We start from the raw sequence: 19,155 nt of genomic DNA, 5'->3' as shown, positions 1-19,155 counted from the left end.
AAACTTCTCTTATTGCGTCTCAAAAATTTTAACAGATTAGAGACAAAGTTAATCTTACTAACTTTACAGTATTATCCGTTTAATAATAGGTTGTCTACCCTGTAGTTAATCGTGCATTTTTATACAAAAATTTGCTCTGTATACGTTTAAAGCACTTGTAAAGTTGCAATGTTGTAGCTTGTTTAAAACGAGTATTACAACGTTCTTATCGCGGTCGAACTTGACATGATGTAAACAATTTGTGCGATTTGTTTTAAGGTTATGTAAAACTTAAAGTGAACGGCTCAGCTTTTTCGTTTGTCCAAACATTCTTATATCAAAACGCAAATGACGTCACTCTAGTAAATTATGACGTAACAATAGCAGAGACGCTGCTTCAACATGAGATTTGGCAATGTTTTTTTTTGCTTTTTGAAGTTTTATGAAAAGTTTCATTTAATTAAAAGTTTATTTTAGTTTAATTTTTATTCTTGTTTGCCAAATCAAACCTAGGCATAACGTTAGAATTGCTTAAAAAGCAATCAGACTGTTAAATCTTTACCTAGTGAGCGCATACCCGATTTTCTTTGGCTAGGTAGGCTAAGCAATATTTTTTAGATAAAGGCAAACAAAATCCGTAAATGCTTTACAAGTATGACATTTAAATAGTTTTTTTGTTATGAGAGTACACCTACCAGTTTAAAAATCGTAGGTGGCAGGAACTTAAACTATGATGCTTAATATTTAAAATCTATCTTGACATTAGCCTAGTATATTTATTATTAGGTATAAATAAATCAAATACACTTCCTTTTCAACGTGAATTATATATCCATTTACTCATTTTTAGATTGTTATATAGTAGTGTAAATACGTAGTTAGGAAACACAAATTTTGTATTGAAGCTGGTGAAAATCTGCAACCCGTCTTTGGGAAAACTTTACTAAAGAAGCTTGCAGACTTCTGCATGTGTAATATTCCCAAATCAATTATCAAAATAATTTTAACTAGAACCAGATAACATCTTAACCAAGCAAGATGGTGAACATGTCATTGAAGATTTTCATCAAGCAGTCAAATGTGACCAAGACTTTGTATTTTGATCAAGCTTGTGTTGTGTTCGATGCTTGTCGTTACATCAGGGACAAAACTCCAGAAGTTCAACATGGTCAAGGTATCGAAAATCTCATTTAAATAAAATTAAAAATTAAAGTATATATATATATAACAAAAAAAATGTAAGAAATATTTATATTAGTCACAAACAAACACTTGTACCTTTAAAATTTGGTTAAAAGTTGTTTAAATTTACTTGTATTTTTTTTAATTGTCATCTTGATGCAATATATTATTTGTTATTTTAGTTCAAGATTATAGCTTGTTTTTATCGGATAAAGATCCAAAGAAAGGAGTTTGGTTGGAGTCGCATCGATCTTTAGAGTATTACTTGCTCCGAGATGGGGTAAAAATTAAGTTTTTTTTTTCTTAGAATACTGGATTAATTTCTCTAATAGATTTCTGCTACGTTATTCACATACAGTGTGTTATTTATATACATGTATTCTTATTAATAAAGTTGTGGATTAAACATTATTAAAATGAGTCATAGGAAAATAGTGGAAATCCTAATTATTTGCTTTTCCCCCCACACAGGATGTACTGGAGTACAAACTTAAACAAAGGCCGTTGAGGGTTCGAACCCTTGATCTTTCAATTAAAACTGTCATGGTAAGTTTTTAATTAAAAAATCGGTTTCTCAAAAATAAGAAGTTTTTGTAGAATATGTAAATTATCATTTAAAAATAAAAAACACAAATAAAAAAAAAGTTATTTATTTGATTATATTTTTAGATTGATGATAGCAACACGGTTGGACAACTTATGATCAGCATTTGCACAAGACTAGGTAAAAACCATCGCTTTTTTATAAAAATTATCTAATCATAATTTTTTTTTAATTTTATAGAAATTTTAGGGTATTAAAAAGGTATTGTAAGCATTAATTTAATTTATATGTTGATCTTTTTTTTGTAAGAAATAATTTTAAAAATTATTTATTGAAGGAATTGTCAATCATGAAGAATATTCTCTCGTTCGTGATGTTATGGATGAAGAAGAAGCAAAAAAGGTGGGATTTATGTTTCTAGTTTTAATCAACTGTAAACACAAGTACTATGTTACAGCTTACAGCCAGTCATGCAACTAATTTCATGTCTAAGGTTTAAAATTAATGCCCTATTCTTAAATAACTACAGATTGAAATACTTCTTATTATTGTAAATCTTTAATCTTATATTTAAAAAAATTGTATATATATACTTTAATTTTTGTACTACATATTTCATTTTTTTCAGTTAACTTATTTACATTTTTGGCCTTGTGATTTAATTTAAAACAAAATGCTAATTTATTTATCTTATTTTATGCTCAGCTGGATACAGGAACTCTACTGAGGCCTGGTGCCACAGATAAGAAATTTGAGACCTTAAAAAAGAAACTTCACACTGATGATGAATGTAAGTATATTTATATCAGGAAGTAAAATTTTGCCCAACAAAAACTGATTGTTAAATGTGTAAACATTAAAGTTCTATTTATATTTAGTTACATCAATAATTGTTTTAAAATATGATTTGGCAATATCGAAAAAAATTATGTAAATTTTTTTTAAATTTTGATTTTTTAAATGTTTAAAATATCTTGAAAAGAAAAATGCAATTTAAATTTAATTTGTTTTTCAGTGAATTGGTTGAATCATGGTCAAACTTTAAGAGAACAGGGAGTAGAGGAAAACGAAACGCTTGTTTTACGACGAAAATATTTCTACTCAGATCAAAATGTTGATTCAAGAGATCCAATTCAACTTAATCTTTTATATGTTCAAGTAAAAAAAAATTTTTTTTTGAAATTTTTTTTTTTTGCTTAATCTAGGTTTTTGCTTAATCTAGGTTTTAATATTTTCAAGACCATTAACACAATTATATTAAAGTAAAATATTCTAAGGCTACAATGAACTCAAACTGATCTATCTTATTAATCGTCATTATAAGGGGATTTCTTCATTAAATGTAAAATTTTCGTTTTCAGTCTCATGATGGCATTATAAAGGGGCAATACCCGGTCAGTGAAAAGGATGCCATCACATTTGCTGCCTTACAATGTCAAATTCAATTTGGAAATCATGATGAGAAGAAACATAAACCTGGATATTTAGAGTAAGACCTTTTAATTAAATTTGCTTGTGTTTTAATGCAATTTAAAGGGTTTGTAAAACGAAATCTTGATATTATATATTTTTAAACACATAATTCAAAGGTTATCAAATTCACCTTGCTAATTTGCAATTCCTTTTAAACTTTTTTGAATTTGAACATAAAATACATTTTTATTCACAGACAAAAAGATTTTTTACCCAAAGAATATGTCAGAAGTCGAGGAATTGAAAAGCGAATTTTCCTGGAACACAAAGGATTCAATAACTTGAGTGAAATTGAAGCAAAAGTGCAATACACCAAAAACTGCAGAGCTTTGAAAACCTATGGAGTAACCTTTTTCCTTGTTAAGGTAAATATTAGATAGACCATTCATTGTATGTACTAAACTGTTTTAAATTGACTTAATTTATTGTAAAAAAGAGCTTGCTAGTTTGTTCATTAATAGTTTTTTGTCGAACTAATATAAATTTTATCTTACTTGCATTTGGATATTTTACAATAGGTGTTTAATAATTAAATATTTAGTACATGTTAACAACAAATCAAATATCATTTCTGATGAAATGGTTTTAGTTGATGTGTACTTAATTTTAAATAGGTTTAGCCATGGCTGATATGATGGTTCAGACTTTGTCATTAATTACTTCCTGTTAGCTTAATAAGGCTATTTTGCCCACTGAGCCGAACTGTGTTCATATTTGCAAGTTAAGGCAAAATGTGTCTCGCTTTGTTTAATACTTTATATAGAAAAAAATTATTGTGCTTTATTTTCTACCCTTAAATAAATAAGCAACAATTAACCAAATTTTTGGTTAGTAATAAATTATATATATCACTTATTTTATATTTAGGAAAAAATGAAGGGCCGAAACAAACTGGTGCCCAGGTTAATGGGTGTGACGAGGGAATCTGTGATGAGAGTTGATGAACGAACCAAGGACATGTTAAAAATGTGGCCTCTTACTTCCGTCAAGAGATGGGCTGCTTCACCTAAATCTTTTACTCTGGTGATTATTCAATTTGTTTATATACAGAAACAAATTTTTCCTGATGTTTTAGAAATACCAATAACTTAAGTCTAACTTTATATTTAATGTGAAGGTAAATTTTAAACAATTAAAAACTCTTTTCAGGATTTTGGAGACTACCAAGATGCATATTATTGCGTGCAAACTACCGAAGGTGAAAAGATCTCGCAACTCATTGCTGGTTATATTGACATTATATTAAAGAAGAGGCATGAAAAAGATATTATTGGTCAGGAGAATGATGAGGATGCGGCAATGCTGGAGGAGGTTGTGTCACCTGGAAGGTTAATTTTTGGATAACTGAAGGCGCTAACTGAAAAAAAAATTTGAGAAAAATTTTTGTAAAATATGTTAAATATTTTGGATAATATCTGCCTGGCTTCGAATATGCCTGTATATAGTTTATCATATCTTTTTAATTCTCAGGGGTCAAGTAATGTTAATGCATGGAGGATCAGCTGGTTCTTCAAATGTGGGCTCAGTTGCTATGCCAGCTGTCATCAGAAACTCAGCTCAACCTCCGGACAAATACTCAATGGGGGCCATGCAACCACCCACCCAAGTTACAACAAGGAATAGCATGTCTATGGGAGGCCAACCGATGGTTTGTTGTTTTGAAAAAAACTTATATTATGTTTTTTATTTGATCTAACAGTCCCAAAAAAATGTCATTGCTTTTAAAAATTCTTTGATTAATTTGTGTTTATAATTGCTATTAAATAATTCGCTTTTATCTTACAGACAGCAGCACAGCAAGCGTTCATGGGGAACATTGAAAATGGTTTTAATGCATGTAGAGCTGCTCATGAAGGGTTTGGTAACAAGGGAAACTTGCCACCACTTGGAAACGACGCTGTAAGATTTATTTAAAAAAATCTGCCTGAATTTTAGTGTTTAATTTTTGTTAATACTTTAATATTGGTGTGAATTTATTTTGTTAAGGCTGCCAAGCAATGGATCTTAAATGCAATTGATGAAAATCGTCACAATATTCAATCGAATTTGGCCGCTATTGATGCTGCCACTGCAACTATCATAACCAAAACTTCAGGTATTTTTTAGATATTAAAATCTTACTTTGACAACTATCTTTATTAATGTATACGTGATATCCAAAATGTGGTTTAAATGTAAATATTTAAGGTATCTAAATATTTGCTCTAAGTAATTAAGTAAGTTTATGGCCAATATTGTTTAAGACTTTATTTAGCAAATATTAGCTTTTGGGTTTTTGACTCTATAGCTAAAACATAGTTTAAGTTTTTGCAACCAGTCATAAGACTTTATTATGTTTCACAAATCGATATAACTTTAACATCAAGTCAATGATTTGAAAACCGTGAAATATAACACTTTTTTTAAATGTACAGGTGACCCAGAAGAGACCAACTACACAACTGTGGGATCTGCTGTAACAACTATCTCTGCAAATCTCAGTGATATGACCAAAGGTTTGAGGTTGATGGGAGCATTGCTTGAAAATGATGGAGATTCGGAGAATTTGATGAAGGTATAAATAGTAAAATTGAATTATAAATTTATCTTTTTTTTCTTATTGCATCTTTGTGATAAATTAATTTTATTTTAAGGCGGCAAGGGACTTAACAGCAGCAATCAATGATCTTTTGCGAGCTGCAAAACCCAATAGCACTGAACCCCGACAGAACTTGTTAGGTGCGGCAGGTAAAGTGGGTGACGCAAGTCATGACATTTTGAAATACATTGGTGGAAGTGGAGATGACAGATTCCAGGTAACAGTTATTACATGTTTTTTTTATCATTTCTATTGTCTTACAATTTGGTTGATATCTTTTATCTTTTTTAACTTAAACATCAAATTAATACATTGTTTAAAGTTGAATTTTTCATTTAACCGAAATCTGTATCAGGTTGTTTAAATTGTTTATATTGTCATGAATTATTTAGTTCTCTTTAATAAAGGGACCTTTATTTTTGTAGGTATGCTTATAGTCATTTACTCATAATTTAATATCTATGTACAAACGATTGTTAAAAATTTTGTAGGAAAATTAATTGAATAATTTAAAAATGTTCATAGGATATTCTCATGAGTTTGGCCAAGCAAGTTGCAAATGCCACAGCTGCTCTTGTTCTAAAGGCAAGAACAGTCGCAAGTCAGGCACAGAATAAACCACATCAGGATGGTGTTATTGCGAGTGCCACACAGTGTGCTTTGTCCACCTCACAACTGGTTGCTTGTACAAAGGTAGTGTGCTCTAAACTGTTAGTAGACATAATCTAGAAATAACTTTTTGTTTTTTTTATTTAAATATTGAAGTATGTTACTCTATTTTTTAAATTAAATTGAATTTTTAATGCAATCAGGTTGTTGGACCAACGATTAGTAATCCATCCTGCCAGGAGCAATTGATTGATGCAGCACGAGAAGTTTCTTCTTCAGTGGAAGGATGTTTGGATGCTTCTAACTCAGCAACATCGGATGGAAACTTAATGCAAGCTCTTAGTGATGCGGCTGGCAATGTTGGAAGGGCATTGAACGACTTAATTAATCATGTTAAACTTGTAAGTTCAGAAATATAACTTAATAATTTAGATAGTAGAAAATCTGTAAAGTTTTGTAAGTCATTTATTTGCATGTTTTTTAACTTTAATTTTATTAAAACAGGGTTCTGATGGTGGAAATGAAAAGTATGATGAACAGTGCGAGACAATATTAAATGCAACTGACAGATTGTGCAACAGTATGGGCAATGCTGCTGTTATGGTTAAACAAGCCAGACTACTTGGACAGGTATTATTGGATCCCTATTATAAGTGCTTTTATGCTTAAAACTTTATGTCAACAAAATTTTGTTGATCACCTTAATCTTAACAAACATTTGCTGATCAACAGACAACTTCAGATTTGGTCAACATGTTGAAACTGGAAGCAGATGAAGTTGGAGATGATGATCAACGAAAGAAGTTGCTTGCTGCAGCAAAATTACTTGCTGATGCAACAGCTAAAATGGTTGAAGCTGCTAAGGTAATATATAATAAAAATGAAGAATTATTTAAATGTAAGTGTAAACATTTTTAGTATCTACGTTTAAGTTAAAATAACTTGGTAATTTTATGTTGATTTTTACTTATAGGGAGCAGCAAGCAATCCACATGACTCTCAACAGCAACAAAATCTTAAAGATGCTGCAGAAAACCTTCGTTCAGCCACGAATTCCGCTACACAGAATGCTCTTAGAAAAAAACTGGTGCACAGACTTGAAGCAGCTTCAAGACAAGCTGCTGTTGCAGCAACACAAACAGTTGCAGCAGCCAGTGCCGCGGAACCTTTCAACTCTAACAAAGCAAATCAACACCAGCTACTTGCACACAGCAAGGTAACAATTTGGTTGTGATCTTTAAAAATTTAATAAGGATCTTATGTGTAATATTTAGTAATTTGTCTAACCTGTTTGTTTGTAGACTCTTCAAATTGATCACATTCCAAAACTCCTGCAAGGTATACAGGGAACACGAAATGATCCAGACAACCCGAGCTCTCAACAAAACCTTATTAATGCTGCTAACAACTTTATTCCTGTGAGTAAATAATTACACTGTTTTAAAGCTTACATACACATCTATAAGATGCGTTGGAAAAAATTTATGCATTCTTTATTTAGCCTGGAACTAAAATGGTGGGTTACTCCAAGGCTGTTGTGCCAATGGTAAGTGACCAATCAACTGCCTTACAACTTGCAAATTGTACCAAGAAACTTGCTCTGTCCATTGCTGAACTAAAATCTGCTGCTGTCAAGGTGAGTTTGCCGTTTATGTTTTTGTGTTAAAAAAAAACTCTTTGTTTTAAGTAATTTTAAACTAATAAACTAATGATTTCAGGCGAGTGAAGTATGTGGACCTAGTGGTATTGATGCTGCTTTGGAGACAGTTCAAGCTTTGGACAAACAACTTTATGATTATTGTAACGATGCAAAGGGATCCAGACTTCAACCACTACCAGGTCAAACAATGAAATCTTGTGCACAAGAATTAGGGGCTACATCGAAGACAGTTGGAGCATCTATGGCACAGTTATTAACAGCAGCCGCACAGGTAAAATATTTTGGCGCACACAAGTGTTTTGATTTACTTTTAATAACAAAATCTAAACTATGAACTATGTAAATTTTTATAGGGCAATGAAGATTACACTGGCATGGCGGCAAGAGATACTGCAAACGCCCTTCGAACATTAGTTGGAGCTTCTCGTGGTGTAGCAGCCAATCTACCAGATCTTGAATCTCAAATAAGGTTGCTTGATACAAGCAGAGATGTAATGGACAAATCAGTTAACCTTATGCAAGAAGCTAAGCGAGCTGTTGAAGATCCTGATAATCCAGAAAATAGGCAAAGACTCGCACAAGTTAGTTCCTAGTTGTTTCATATATTATAAACTATTGTAAATAAACATTTAAAAATAGAAGCTTAATATATATATATAAATACACATAATCAGTAGCTTGTTATTAAGGTTAAAAAATTTATTATTCTTTTTAGGTTGCCAAAGCCGTATCGCATTCACTTAACAACTGCATTAATTGCCTGCCCGGTCAACGAGATGTAGACGAAGCTTTAAAGAACATTGCTGAAAGTAGCAAGCGATTGCTCGCCAACCAAGTATGTGGTTAATTTTTTAGAAAATCTGTATTTAACCATCTTACATTTAATAACAAAGTAACTATGTATTATAATATTAACTTTGATTTGATTTTGTTCAGACACTTTGTAATATTTTATATTTTTTTCTGCTCTATTTTTTCTTTTCACTGCTTTCTATTAAGTTGGGTGAGGTACATGCCCGAAATCTTTCTTATTCTCGTTTACCTTCTGCTAAGTTAAGAGGAAAGGTGAAATTATTTTCTTCGTTAAACAATAACTCTTGAATCTATCTAATACATTTTTCTTACAGGCTATGTATTTTTAAGTTTGCTTGTACTCTACTTAATTCTCTATATTGATGTGTCATTATTTTATATACAACCTTAATTTTTTTAATATTCTAGTTCCCTGTCACATCAGCCAACTTCCAAACAGCCCAATCACAGTTAGGAAAGACAGCTGAAGAACTTAACATTGCAGCAAATGATCTGGTTGGTGCGTCTAGAGGAACACCGACTGAGTTGGCTGCATCGAGTAACAACTATAACGAGAGGTTTACTGAGCTATTGGATGCTGGTTTAAATGTTGCTGGACAGTCAAGAGTAAGATTTTGTGTCTTTTTATTTTTAGTTAAACATATTTTTTTTTATGGTCATTGGGTAGTCCTATTAAATATAGGTTATAGATGCATTACTTACAATAATTGTTGTTACAGGACAGAGAAGATCAAAATCAAGTCGTGGGAAATTTGAAAAGTATTTCAATGGCGTCAAGCAAACTTTTACTTGCTGCCAAAGCATTATCAGCTGATCCTGGAGCACCTAATGCCAAAAACTTACTTGCTGCTGCAGCAAGGTAAAGATAACAATCACAAAATATTTAATTTGTTAAATATAAAATATGTCTATTTAGTGGTTAGTATTTAGTAATGGCTTTTTGGTTTATTGAATTTTAACTGAGATTAACATTTCGTTAACTACATATCAGAGCTGTTACTGAGAGTATTAACAACCTGATCACTCATTGTACTCAAACTGCACCTGGACAAAAAGAATGCGACAATGCTCTAAGGCAACTTAAGGTAATAATGCATTGTAATGATGATATTTTTTAAGAACTGTTATACTTGAATAAACAGTCTTGTAACTTGTTCTTTAACATTTCTACATGGAATTAAATTAAGTAATTTGTTATAGACTGTTAAAGAAATGCTTGAGAACCCCAACGAGCCAGTCAATGATTTCTCATACTTTGATTGCCTTGAAAGTGTGATGGACAACTCTAAAATGTTGGGCGAATCTATGAGCGGTATTACACAACATGCAAGGGCAAGTGAATTGGAAAGTTTTGGCGAAGCTGTCACTGCTACACAGAAATCTTTGATTGGGTTAACTGAGGCTGCCGCACAAGCTGCTTATCTTGTTGGAATTGCTGATCCAAACAGCGAAGCTGGTACCCAAGGTTTAGTTGATCAAACCCAGTTTGCTCGAGCTAATCAAGCTATTCAGATGGCATGTCAGAGTCTAATTGATCCCTCAAGCAATCAAACGCAAGTACGTCAAAAAAACAATAAATTTTTTTTAATAAAAAAATTTTTTTTTAATTTTTTTTTATTTTATTTTGATATAGGTTTTGTCTGCTGCCACCATAGTAGCGAAGCACACTTCTGCTTTGTGTAATGTTTGCCGAGTAGCTTCCAACAAAACTACCAACGCCGTTGCTAGGAAACACTTTGTACAATCAGCTAAAGAAGTTGCCCATGCCACAGCTAACCTTGTCCGAACCATCAAGGTAAGTTTATAAATTAGTAATGCTTTTTTTTGTATATATTTTTATCCTCGATGTGGGAAGGTCGAATGCGCGACTTAAACATAGAGCAATATCAGTTACCCCGACCCTGTTTCGAGTTGACTGTGGCAGTTTGGGATATTATAGAGATCATAATTGCTCGGTAATTATGCTGCTGATTAAGAGCTGGCTCAGCAGGAGTTCATACCGTTTATAGCGCCTTAATCAAGGGCGCTACAGCATGAAAGCAGTGGGGATTGAACCCACGGCCTCATAGTGGTGTAGCAAGTGTTCTTACCACTACACCAAGCTGCTGGTTTCTGTTAAAGACAAGTGGTCTTTAGTTAAGCAAGCTTACTTTTTACCCTAATATTCAAGGCCTTGGACGGAAACTTCTCAGAAGAAAACCGAGCAAACTGTGCCCAAGCCACTAAACCATTGACCGATGCTGTTGATAACTTAACCACGTTTGCTTCCAATCCAGAATTTGCAAGCGTACCTGCTAAAATAAGTGAAGATGTAAGTATGATCAGTATCATTTATTAGAGGTTAGAGTTATGTGGTTTGAAATTAAACGTTTAATTTTTTTGTTTTATTTTAGGCTAGGGAGGCCCAAAAGCCAATTATTGAATCAGGAAAACAAATGTTGGAAAGTTCAAGCGAATTGATCAAAACCGCCCGAAAATTGGCAAACAATCCGAAAGATCCTCCAACCTGGCAAGTTATGGCTGGCCATTCACGTGTCGTATCCGATTCCATCAAGAAATTGATTGCAAATATTAGGTAAGTTAATCACAAAATATATCAAATTCCGTTTGATGGTTTTTTACAATCTGCTGCTTTAAAATGTGTCTGATGCTGGTTATAATCCACTGCCTATCTTTTAAGTCACTTTAACTAAATTTGATTAAGCTTATCTAATATATACTTGGAATTGAAGATTTTTTTTTTTTTAAATATAATTTTGAAACGTTAAACATTTAGGGACAATGCACCCGGCCAAAAAGAGTGTGACGATGCGATTGAGACAATTAACCACTCCATCAAAGAACTTAACAGCGCGTCGCTATCCGCCATGGACCAAAGTCTTAAACCTCGAAGTGATAATTCGTTGCAAGGATTTCAAGCCATGGTATATAAGTTGAAAAAAATAACACATTTTTGCGTTCCATTTACTTACTAAGCATTAATTTTTTTTGCTTAGGTTGTGGATACAGTGAATCAGATCAGCACTTGTATTGATCCACTTGCTATTGCTGCTAAAGGAGACGCTGCACAGCTTGGCAGACAGGTACAAGAAAATACAATAACTGTTTTCTGACGAAATAAAAATGGACATGAGTTTTTTTTGTTTTTTTTTTGAGTTTTTTTTTAAAAATGAGTCTTTTGTTAGGTTACACAAATGGCTAGCTACTTCGAGCCTTTAACTAGTGCGACCACTGGTGCTGCATCAAACTCTGCGAGTCATCAACGGCAAATGGACATTCTTGATTTCAGTAAAACTTTGGCCGAATCAGCCTTACAACTTATGTATGCTGCTAAAGAGGGGGGCGGAAATCCAAAGGTAATTTTTCTGTTCTTGGTTTTGTTTGTAGGCAATATTTACGGCATGTTTAATAATACTTTGAAAATGCAAACCAATTTAAAAATAAAAATTTAGAGGCAATACTAAGTCTTAAATTACAATGTATTAAATCTTATGTTATTTTAAGTAAAGTTAAAATCTATGTTTGTTAAAAAATATTACATTCATTACATGTTGATCATATTTTATAACTTGTTACTTTTTTGACTGTTACATTTTTGATATACAAGCAAAAACAAAGAAGAGAGCATGTTATGCAACTACATTGCATGGTTGACTATTCAATGATTTTTTTCACAGTATAAAAAGGGTTGGAATCCACATTTATGTATTATTAAATTTAGCTAAAATTTGTTACAAATGTTCTACAAATTGCTATAACAACAGCATACTATGCTAACCTTTGGCTGTTATATTGGTTCTTGCAATACTATTAGGATTTCTTTATTAATATTAATGTTCAGGTGACTAGAAAAGTTAAGTCAAAGTTGTATACCGTAAAAGTATGTTAAAATTCTTCAAAAACTGTGTTGATTTGTGCAGGACTGTCAACTTCACATGCACAATAACACTACCGGTGAATTTGTACGCCACACCAACCATAAGCATCTCAGACCGGTGTGTGTAAGCCTCTTGCTTGGCTTTGACAATAATTCTCTTTAACCTCGTGCATATAATTCTAATCCAAAAACATGGGGCAGTTACCATATACAGTTTAAACTTGTAATTTAGATTGTAAACATAAAGCAATTAACACTTTCTTAAAACACATTAAACAACCTCATTTATGTTTAAACATCTATTTTTCAGTCTGATAATCACGAAATGACTACAGAATTAAAATATTTTCAAGAAAACACATGGTAACTGCCCTTTTCCAATCGTTTCCATCTATTTGCTCAATGTTAGTGCAGTAGTGGTTTGGCAAAGCTTTTATTATTAACAGCTTCTAAAGTAATTTAGAACAGAATTTGCTAGTATGCTTTAGTAATTGTTCGTGGCGTTCCCTGTAATTTAACATAGATTTTAAACGAATGGGGGTTACATTTTAAATTGCAATTTATCAGAGTAATTTGCAAACATCCTAATGACACTAATAACCTTTCACATCACCAAAATTTATTTTTGAGATTCTAAACTGATTTAAAATACAATCACTAAATTAAAACCTAATTAAAACAATTTAAATATTTTTTTATGTTTTTACAAGGCTTCAATGGGCTACAACCAACAGGTTATTACTTGGTTTGGATGTTTTTTTTGATGGATTTTTTTACGTTATTTAATAATGCGCAGCATGTTGTGTTTCTGTTGTAAATTAATGGGTAAAATGGGTTTATATTTAAGTTTGATTTGCGGTTCTTTATTTGTTATTAAAAATGTGATAACATAATTTTTAGTTAGTAACCATTATTGTAAAATGTCTGTCTACCAAATAGATGTTACTTTTTTTAAAAATGGTATCAAATATTAGAAATGCATGACTTTGTTTCAAGGATCTTGATAAATGATCACATAAATGTTGATGTAACTTAGGTATTTTGTCAATAATTTTTCATTTATTTTTATTAACAACAGGCATGAACTAACTTACCTAATTTAGAAAACAAAGTAAGCGTTATAACGCACAACATAATCTGGTTCTTAAATAATACCAAAACTTCTTTCAATGTTGGTTATTTTTTTATTAATTATAATTTATATTGAACTACACAGGCTGACAATGCCCAAGAGGCAATAGATGAAGCAGTTGAAGCAACCAGAGAAGCGATCGATGATTTACTTAAATCTGTCCAAGAGGCACCAGAAGCTCTGGTTTCTGGAATGGTTGACCAGATCGACAAGGCAACAACGGTAACTACAAAAGTTTTATAACATGTTTCACCATGCAAATGTACAATGTGTTTAAAATAGAGGGTGTTTATATATATGTCTTACCCTTTAAAATTTGTTTCAAGATTCTTAACAAACATGTCCAACCAGAGAGTGGCGACACTTTTGCTGACTATCAAACCAACATCATGAAGAGGTGTAGAGCTGTAGTGGTTGCCAGCAGTGACATGGGCATGGCTATGAACACAAGACCGGATGAGCTTGGAGGATTAGCAAAGAAAGTAACTAATGAATATTCAGCACTGGCTAGTGATGGAGCAGGTGCAATGGCCTTGGCAGATTCAAGAGAGGTATGACTTTATTATGTCACAATTAAAACTAATTATAAACATTTTTTACCAATAATAATTGTTTACTTCTTGATTTGGAAATGTAAATTCATCTTCTTTCTGCACTCAGGTTAGTGAACACATTAAGAAGAGCATTCAAGGACTTGGAGATGCCTGTAAGGAGTTAGTTGGGGCATCAGGGATGGTTCAAAGTAATCCGAGGGATAATGTTGCCAAGAAGGAACTCAAAGAAGCTGGTAGAAATATTAACGAGAAGGTAAATGTTGACATCAGTTTAAATCCACAAAAACCGAAAAGTTGTCAAGATAACAAAGACTTGTACATAATTTTTTTTTTTTTTTTACAACAAAATTTACAATTTATGTTTGTGTTGTAATCAGGTATCTTTTGTGATGTCATCGCTACAACAAGGCGGTCGTGGAACACAAGCATGTATTAACGCACACACCCACGTTCAAGGCATCATAGGAGACTTGGACACCACATTGATGTTTGTTTCTTCAGGAGCTCTAAACAACGAAACCGATTCTGGAAACTTTGCCGAGCACAGGTAAATATTTTAAGGTGTATATTAAAGAAGTTCAAGGGTAAAAATCGTGGCTATTATATTGGGGTTTTTTACATCTGGTTAACAATTTTGATTTGTAAACATTAATTACATATTAAATTTTTTTTAGAGAGAAGATCTTATCAACTGCTAAAGCCCTGGTCGAAGACACCAAGCAATTGGTGGCTGGTGCTGCCACGGGTCAGGAAAAATTAGCGGCTGCTGCACAATCTGCTTCTTCAACCATCGACAAACTTGCTGATGTTGTGAAGAGAGGGGCAACAAGTTTGGGAGTGGATGATCCTGATACTCAAGTTCGTTTCTCCAAATTTAAATCGACTTAATTTTGATTTTGTTTATAATTTAAAGCCATGTAATAACTTCTACAACCCTTTTATTTATTAACCCTGGATTGGTCTTAAAAATTAACATTTAACACTAAAATAAATAATTATTTAGGTTATCTTGATTAACGCGGTTAGGGATGTAGCATCAGCGTTGGCCGATCTTATTAATGCAACGAAGGATGCCTCTGGAAAATCAGCATCTGACAACTCCATGTTTCATCTTAAAGCTTCAGCAAAGGTAATGTGACTTGGATAGTTGTTTTTATTTATACCTTTGTGTACAATATGTATATGAAAGTTTTGTGAATATTTATTTATTATGTTATTTGTTATTACAGGCTATGGTAACAAACGTCACCTCCCTTCTTAAAACAGTTAAATCTGTTGAAGATGAAGCTGCAAAGGGACCTAGAGCGCTTGAACAGACAATTAATTCCATCAGACAAGAAGTCAAGGTATAATATTTATTTTTGATCAATTTTATTCTTTATTTTTTTTTTTTAGAATTTTATAAACTATTTGTCTCTGTTTTTCAAAGCTTCTTCAATCGGTTGATGGTGAAGAAAGAAGAGCATCTCCAGAAGAGCTTATTCACGTGACTAAACCAATCACCAACGCTACAGCGAAGGCCGTGTTAGCTGGAAAATCATGCAAACAAGAAGACATGCTTGTTTGTGCAAATACTGGAAGAAAGGCTGTATTTGATATGATCCACATTTGCAGAGTAAGTGCAGTTCTATATTTTGGGATGGTTATATTTTTAAAGGTTATATTTTTGTATTTTTAGCATTGATTGTATACGGCATTTATTTTTTGACAGGCTTCTGCTGCAAATACTGAGGACAAAACTCAACAACAAGACGTTCTAAAGTTCGGCCAAACAGTTGCCGATTCGTACGCAAATCTTATCAGCAATGTTCTAGCAATTAGTCAACAAACTGGCAATCAAGAGCTGAAAAAGAACTTGGTTCCACTCTCTAAGAACGTGGCTACTGCTGTCAGTAACTTGGTACATTCCGGAGAAAGCATGAAAGGTAGAGTCGTTTATTATCATAAAGTTTAGGTTTTGGGGATAAGCTATGTTATGAGATTTACGCAAGTGTTCAACGATCTTTGCAAAGCTTTAAAACGAAATTCTTTAAAGTCTTTGTGCAGTAATAAATCATTACAAGCTAAAAATTTTAGAATGAAACTTGCATTAAAGGTTATGTACGACTACAACAAGTAATCCGTAGGCTTATTTATTATTTAGTGTTTTTACTCATATGTTACATTGATTTTTTCAGGTTCCGATTGGGTTGATCCAAACGATCCCAACGTCATTGCTGAACAAGAGTTACTTGCTGCTGCGGCTTCCATTGAGGCTGCTGCTAAAAAACTTGCACAACTTCGGCCGCGCAAGAAGCCCAAGGTATTGTTAATTACATTAATATATTTTAGTAAAATTTAAAAATTTTGTTAACTGTTTTTTACTTGATAGGAAGCAGACGATACTCTCAACTTTGAAGAGCAAATTCTTGAAGCAGCAAAGTCGATTGCTACTGCTACAACTGCTCTTGTGAAAGCTGCCTCGGCTGCGCAAAAAGAACTCGTCGCCCAAGGAAAAGTAAGTAAAGATGTTTAACTACATAAACACAGAGCAAAAACTCTTAGGTTTTAGTTTAAAACTCTGTATGCTACAAATTCATTTATTTAAATTAAACATAGGTCGGTTCTGTGCCTGCTTTACGACACGACGACGGACAGTGGTCACAAGGTCTTATATCCGCTGCTCAAATGGTAGCTCGCGCCACAGGTAACTTGTGCGAGGCTGCAAACCAAGCTGTACAGGGTGAAGCCAGCGAGGAAAAACTTGTAACATCAGCCAAACAAGTAGCATCATCAACAGCTCAACTGCTTGTGGCTTGCAAGGTTAAAGCTGATCCAAACAGCGAGAATATGAAACGTTTACAGGTAAATATATCGTTTTTTTATTACATAGATTAAGTTAATATACTTCAATATTTTGCCATTTTGGTCATGCGAACGGTAAGTATCTTAATGCTGACATAGATTATTGATTATAAAGACTAACTTATTTAACCTTATACTGTTGGGTTAAAGACGGCCGGCATGGCAGTGAAAAAAGCGACCAATTTGTTAGTCGAGTCCGCGAAGGATGCCGCGTTTGCGGAAGAGGAGGATGTAAAAGTTGAGGTGGCATCCGGTAACGTGATGAGTATTGCGCAAGAGATGCAGGCCATGGAAATCATCCTGGCTAAAGAGAAAGAGCTGAAAGAAGCGCAACAAAGGCTTCTTAAGCTAAGAAAGAAGAAATATGCAGGACAGAGCGGATCCAATAATTAGATTTTGACCCTTTTCAGTTTACAGCTGCAGTCTTTATTTTTTTCAGTTAAGCATGAATCTAGTAATCAGTTTGAAATTATTTTAGTCAGAAAACAAACATTTCGATATTAAAAATCATTATAAGTTGGCATGGCATCAGAATATTTATGTTTGGTTTATTTTTTTTCAGGTTCTTTTAAGAAAGGTACCGGGAAATTTTTTTAAAAACTTTTTTGTTCGGACAACTAATGAGTTGTCGGGCATGGCAATTTTTTTTTATTATTTGATTGCTATCTTTTAAATCAAGCCTTTGTTTATTTACAAGTCCTATTATTTTGCATGTATATTAATTTTATCATTTTTTTATTTATTTTCCTCTACCCCTACCCCCGAAATTCTTCAAAACGTCATAGATTGCCGGAAATGCCGTCAAACATGCTTCTGAAGATCTCGTTAAAGCTGCATCAGTTAACTCCGACGACGAGGTCGAGGTGGTGATCAACTCGAGACTAGTCGGAGGGATAGCTCAGGAGATGATGGCGCAGGAAGAGATCTTGCGCAAGGAAAGAGAACTACAATCCGCTCGACAAAAACTCGCTCAAATTCGAAGGATGAGATATAAGGACGACTCCGACTCTGATTAAGTTTTCTTTCTTTCGTCTTTGTAAAAGCTGCGTGCTTGTTCTTTATCTGTCCGAACGGCGTACAACCTGCGCGAGTGCACGTTGGTAGAACGAAACGTCCAACACCAATCCACCTTTTTTCTATTATTTTTTACTCACAGCGCCCACGCCCTATTATAATTGCAATATATATTTAACATAATCCAGAATACGTTGTCACTAGTAGTCACTTATTTTTAATACGTCACTTATGCCACGTGCTTACGAAAATTGTCGCGTGACGAGATGTTTGCCTGTTTTATAGGTTGCGCTAGTGTATGTTATATTTTTTTGAAATTTGCCGTCTTTGTATGTTTCGTCGCTGCAAATAGGTTTATGTATATAACGACATATAAAAAGTTGTGTATATTCTCGTATTTTGTGTTATTAGCCCAACAAAAATATGTTAAAACCTTTAAAAAATATCAAAACATGATTTTTTATGTTGTCTATAGCCTAATTTCGCAAAAAATGTTCTTTTTATAAGCTTGGTGAATATTAACATTAACCTACCAATTGGTTACTGCAGATACAAAGTTACTAACCCTTTGTGTTATAAAAGCTGTTATTGTTTGCGAGTAGTTGATTTGCAACAGTCAAAAATTAATTTTATAAAACTGAATTTGAAAAAACGTCAATCTAAAAAAAATCTGAATTTGTTTTTGAAAACGTTGTGTAATTATGCCTTTAAATAGATTCTGTGTACCTTAACAATGTTTATATAGCATTACTAATTTTCTAATATTAGTTATTTTATTGTTTTGATACTTATCTTATAATAATGGCTGCAAAATACAACGTAAACGGATTAAAAATGCAGTTAACTTTGATAAATTAACGGTAGTAAAATATTTTTAGATCTAGTTAAGGGACAAT

At 32.9% G+C, this 19,155-nt stretch overlaps 1 protein-coding gene across 2 annotated transcripts; it reads left to right on the top strand.

Moving 5' to 3' along the window:
- The first annotated feature begins 833 nt into the window (after nucleotides 1-833).
- LOC145760131 (talin-2-like) lies at nucleotides 834-19,088 on the top strand. 2 transcript variants are annotated; one of them, XM_082574003.1, is made up of 50 exons: nucleotides 834-1,153; nucleotides 1,344-1,441; nucleotides 1,633-1,707; nucleotides 1,831-1,885; nucleotides 2,043-2,107; nucleotides 2,411-2,495; nucleotides 2,721-2,863; nucleotides 3,067-3,194; nucleotides 3,375-3,543; nucleotides 4,046-4,201; nucleotides 4,328-4,506; nucleotides 4,649-4,826; nucleotides 4,964-5,077; nucleotides 5,165-5,273; nucleotides 5,593-5,732; nucleotides 5,812-5,973; nucleotides 6,282-6,449; nucleotides 6,569-6,766; nucleotides 6,870-6,995; nucleotides 7,098-7,229; nucleotides 7,339-7,581; nucleotides 7,667-7,783; nucleotides 7,867-8,001; nucleotides 8,084-8,296; nucleotides 8,379-8,606; nucleotides 8,741-8,860; nucleotides 9,247-9,444; nucleotides 9,558-9,697; nucleotides 9,830-9,923; nucleotides 10,039-10,395; nucleotides 10,472-10,633; nucleotides 11,009-11,149; nucleotides 11,232-11,413; nucleotides 11,615-11,762; nucleotides 11,835-11,921; nucleotides 12,024-12,194; nucleotides 12,759-12,833; nucleotides 13,932-14,069; nucleotides 14,174-14,398; nucleotides 14,508-14,654; nucleotides 14,779-14,948; nucleotides 15,076-15,259; nucleotides 15,405-15,530; nucleotides 15,631-15,747; nucleotides 15,831-16,016; nucleotides 16,113-16,326; nucleotides 16,579-16,703; nucleotides 16,773-16,898; nucleotides 17,000-17,245; nucleotides 17,396-18,167. In XM_082574003.1, exons 1-50 carry the CDS (start codon nucleotides 1,018-1,020, stop codon nucleotides 17,636-17,638), a joined length of 7,674 nt encoding a protein of 2,557 aa, XP_082430129.1. In that variant the 5' UTR covers nucleotides 834-1,017; the 3' UTR covers nucleotides 17,639-18,167. The 2 variants fall into 2 exon arrangements, with proteins under 2 accessions (XP_082430129.1, XP_082430130.1); XM_082574004.1 differs by lacking the exon at nucleotides 12,759-12,833 and having other exon boundaries at nucleotides 18,031-19,088.
- Nucleotides 19,089-19,155: the final 67 nt, after the last annotated feature.

The sequence above is a fragment of the Corella eumyota genome, chromosome 7 (genome assembly GCF_963082875.1).
Source record: "Corella eumyota chromosome 7, kaCorEumy4.1, whole genome shotgun sequence".
Taxonomy (NCBI): domain Eukaryota; kingdom Metazoa; phylum Chordata; class Ascidiacea; order Phlebobranchia; family Corellidae; genus Corella; species Corella eumyota.
Note: the sequence above shows the minus strand (reverse complement) of the source record. Positions and strands in the feature narration are given on the sequence as shown.

Bases quoted from the DNA above. Each gene is read 5' to 3' on its own strand.
- LOC145760131 (XM_082574003.1), top strand. From the start codon at position 1,018: ATGGTGAACATGTCATTGAAGATTTTCATCAAGCAGTCAAATGTGACC. The intron at 4,507-4,648 runs GTTAATTTTTGG...TTTAATTCTCAG, and splicing joins GAGGTTGTGTCACCTGGAAG to GGGTCAAGTAATGTTAATGC. The intron at 16,899-16,999 runs GTAAGTAAAGAT...AATTAAACATAG, and splicing joins AACTCGTCGCCCAAGGAAAA to GTCGGTTCTGTGCCTGCTTT.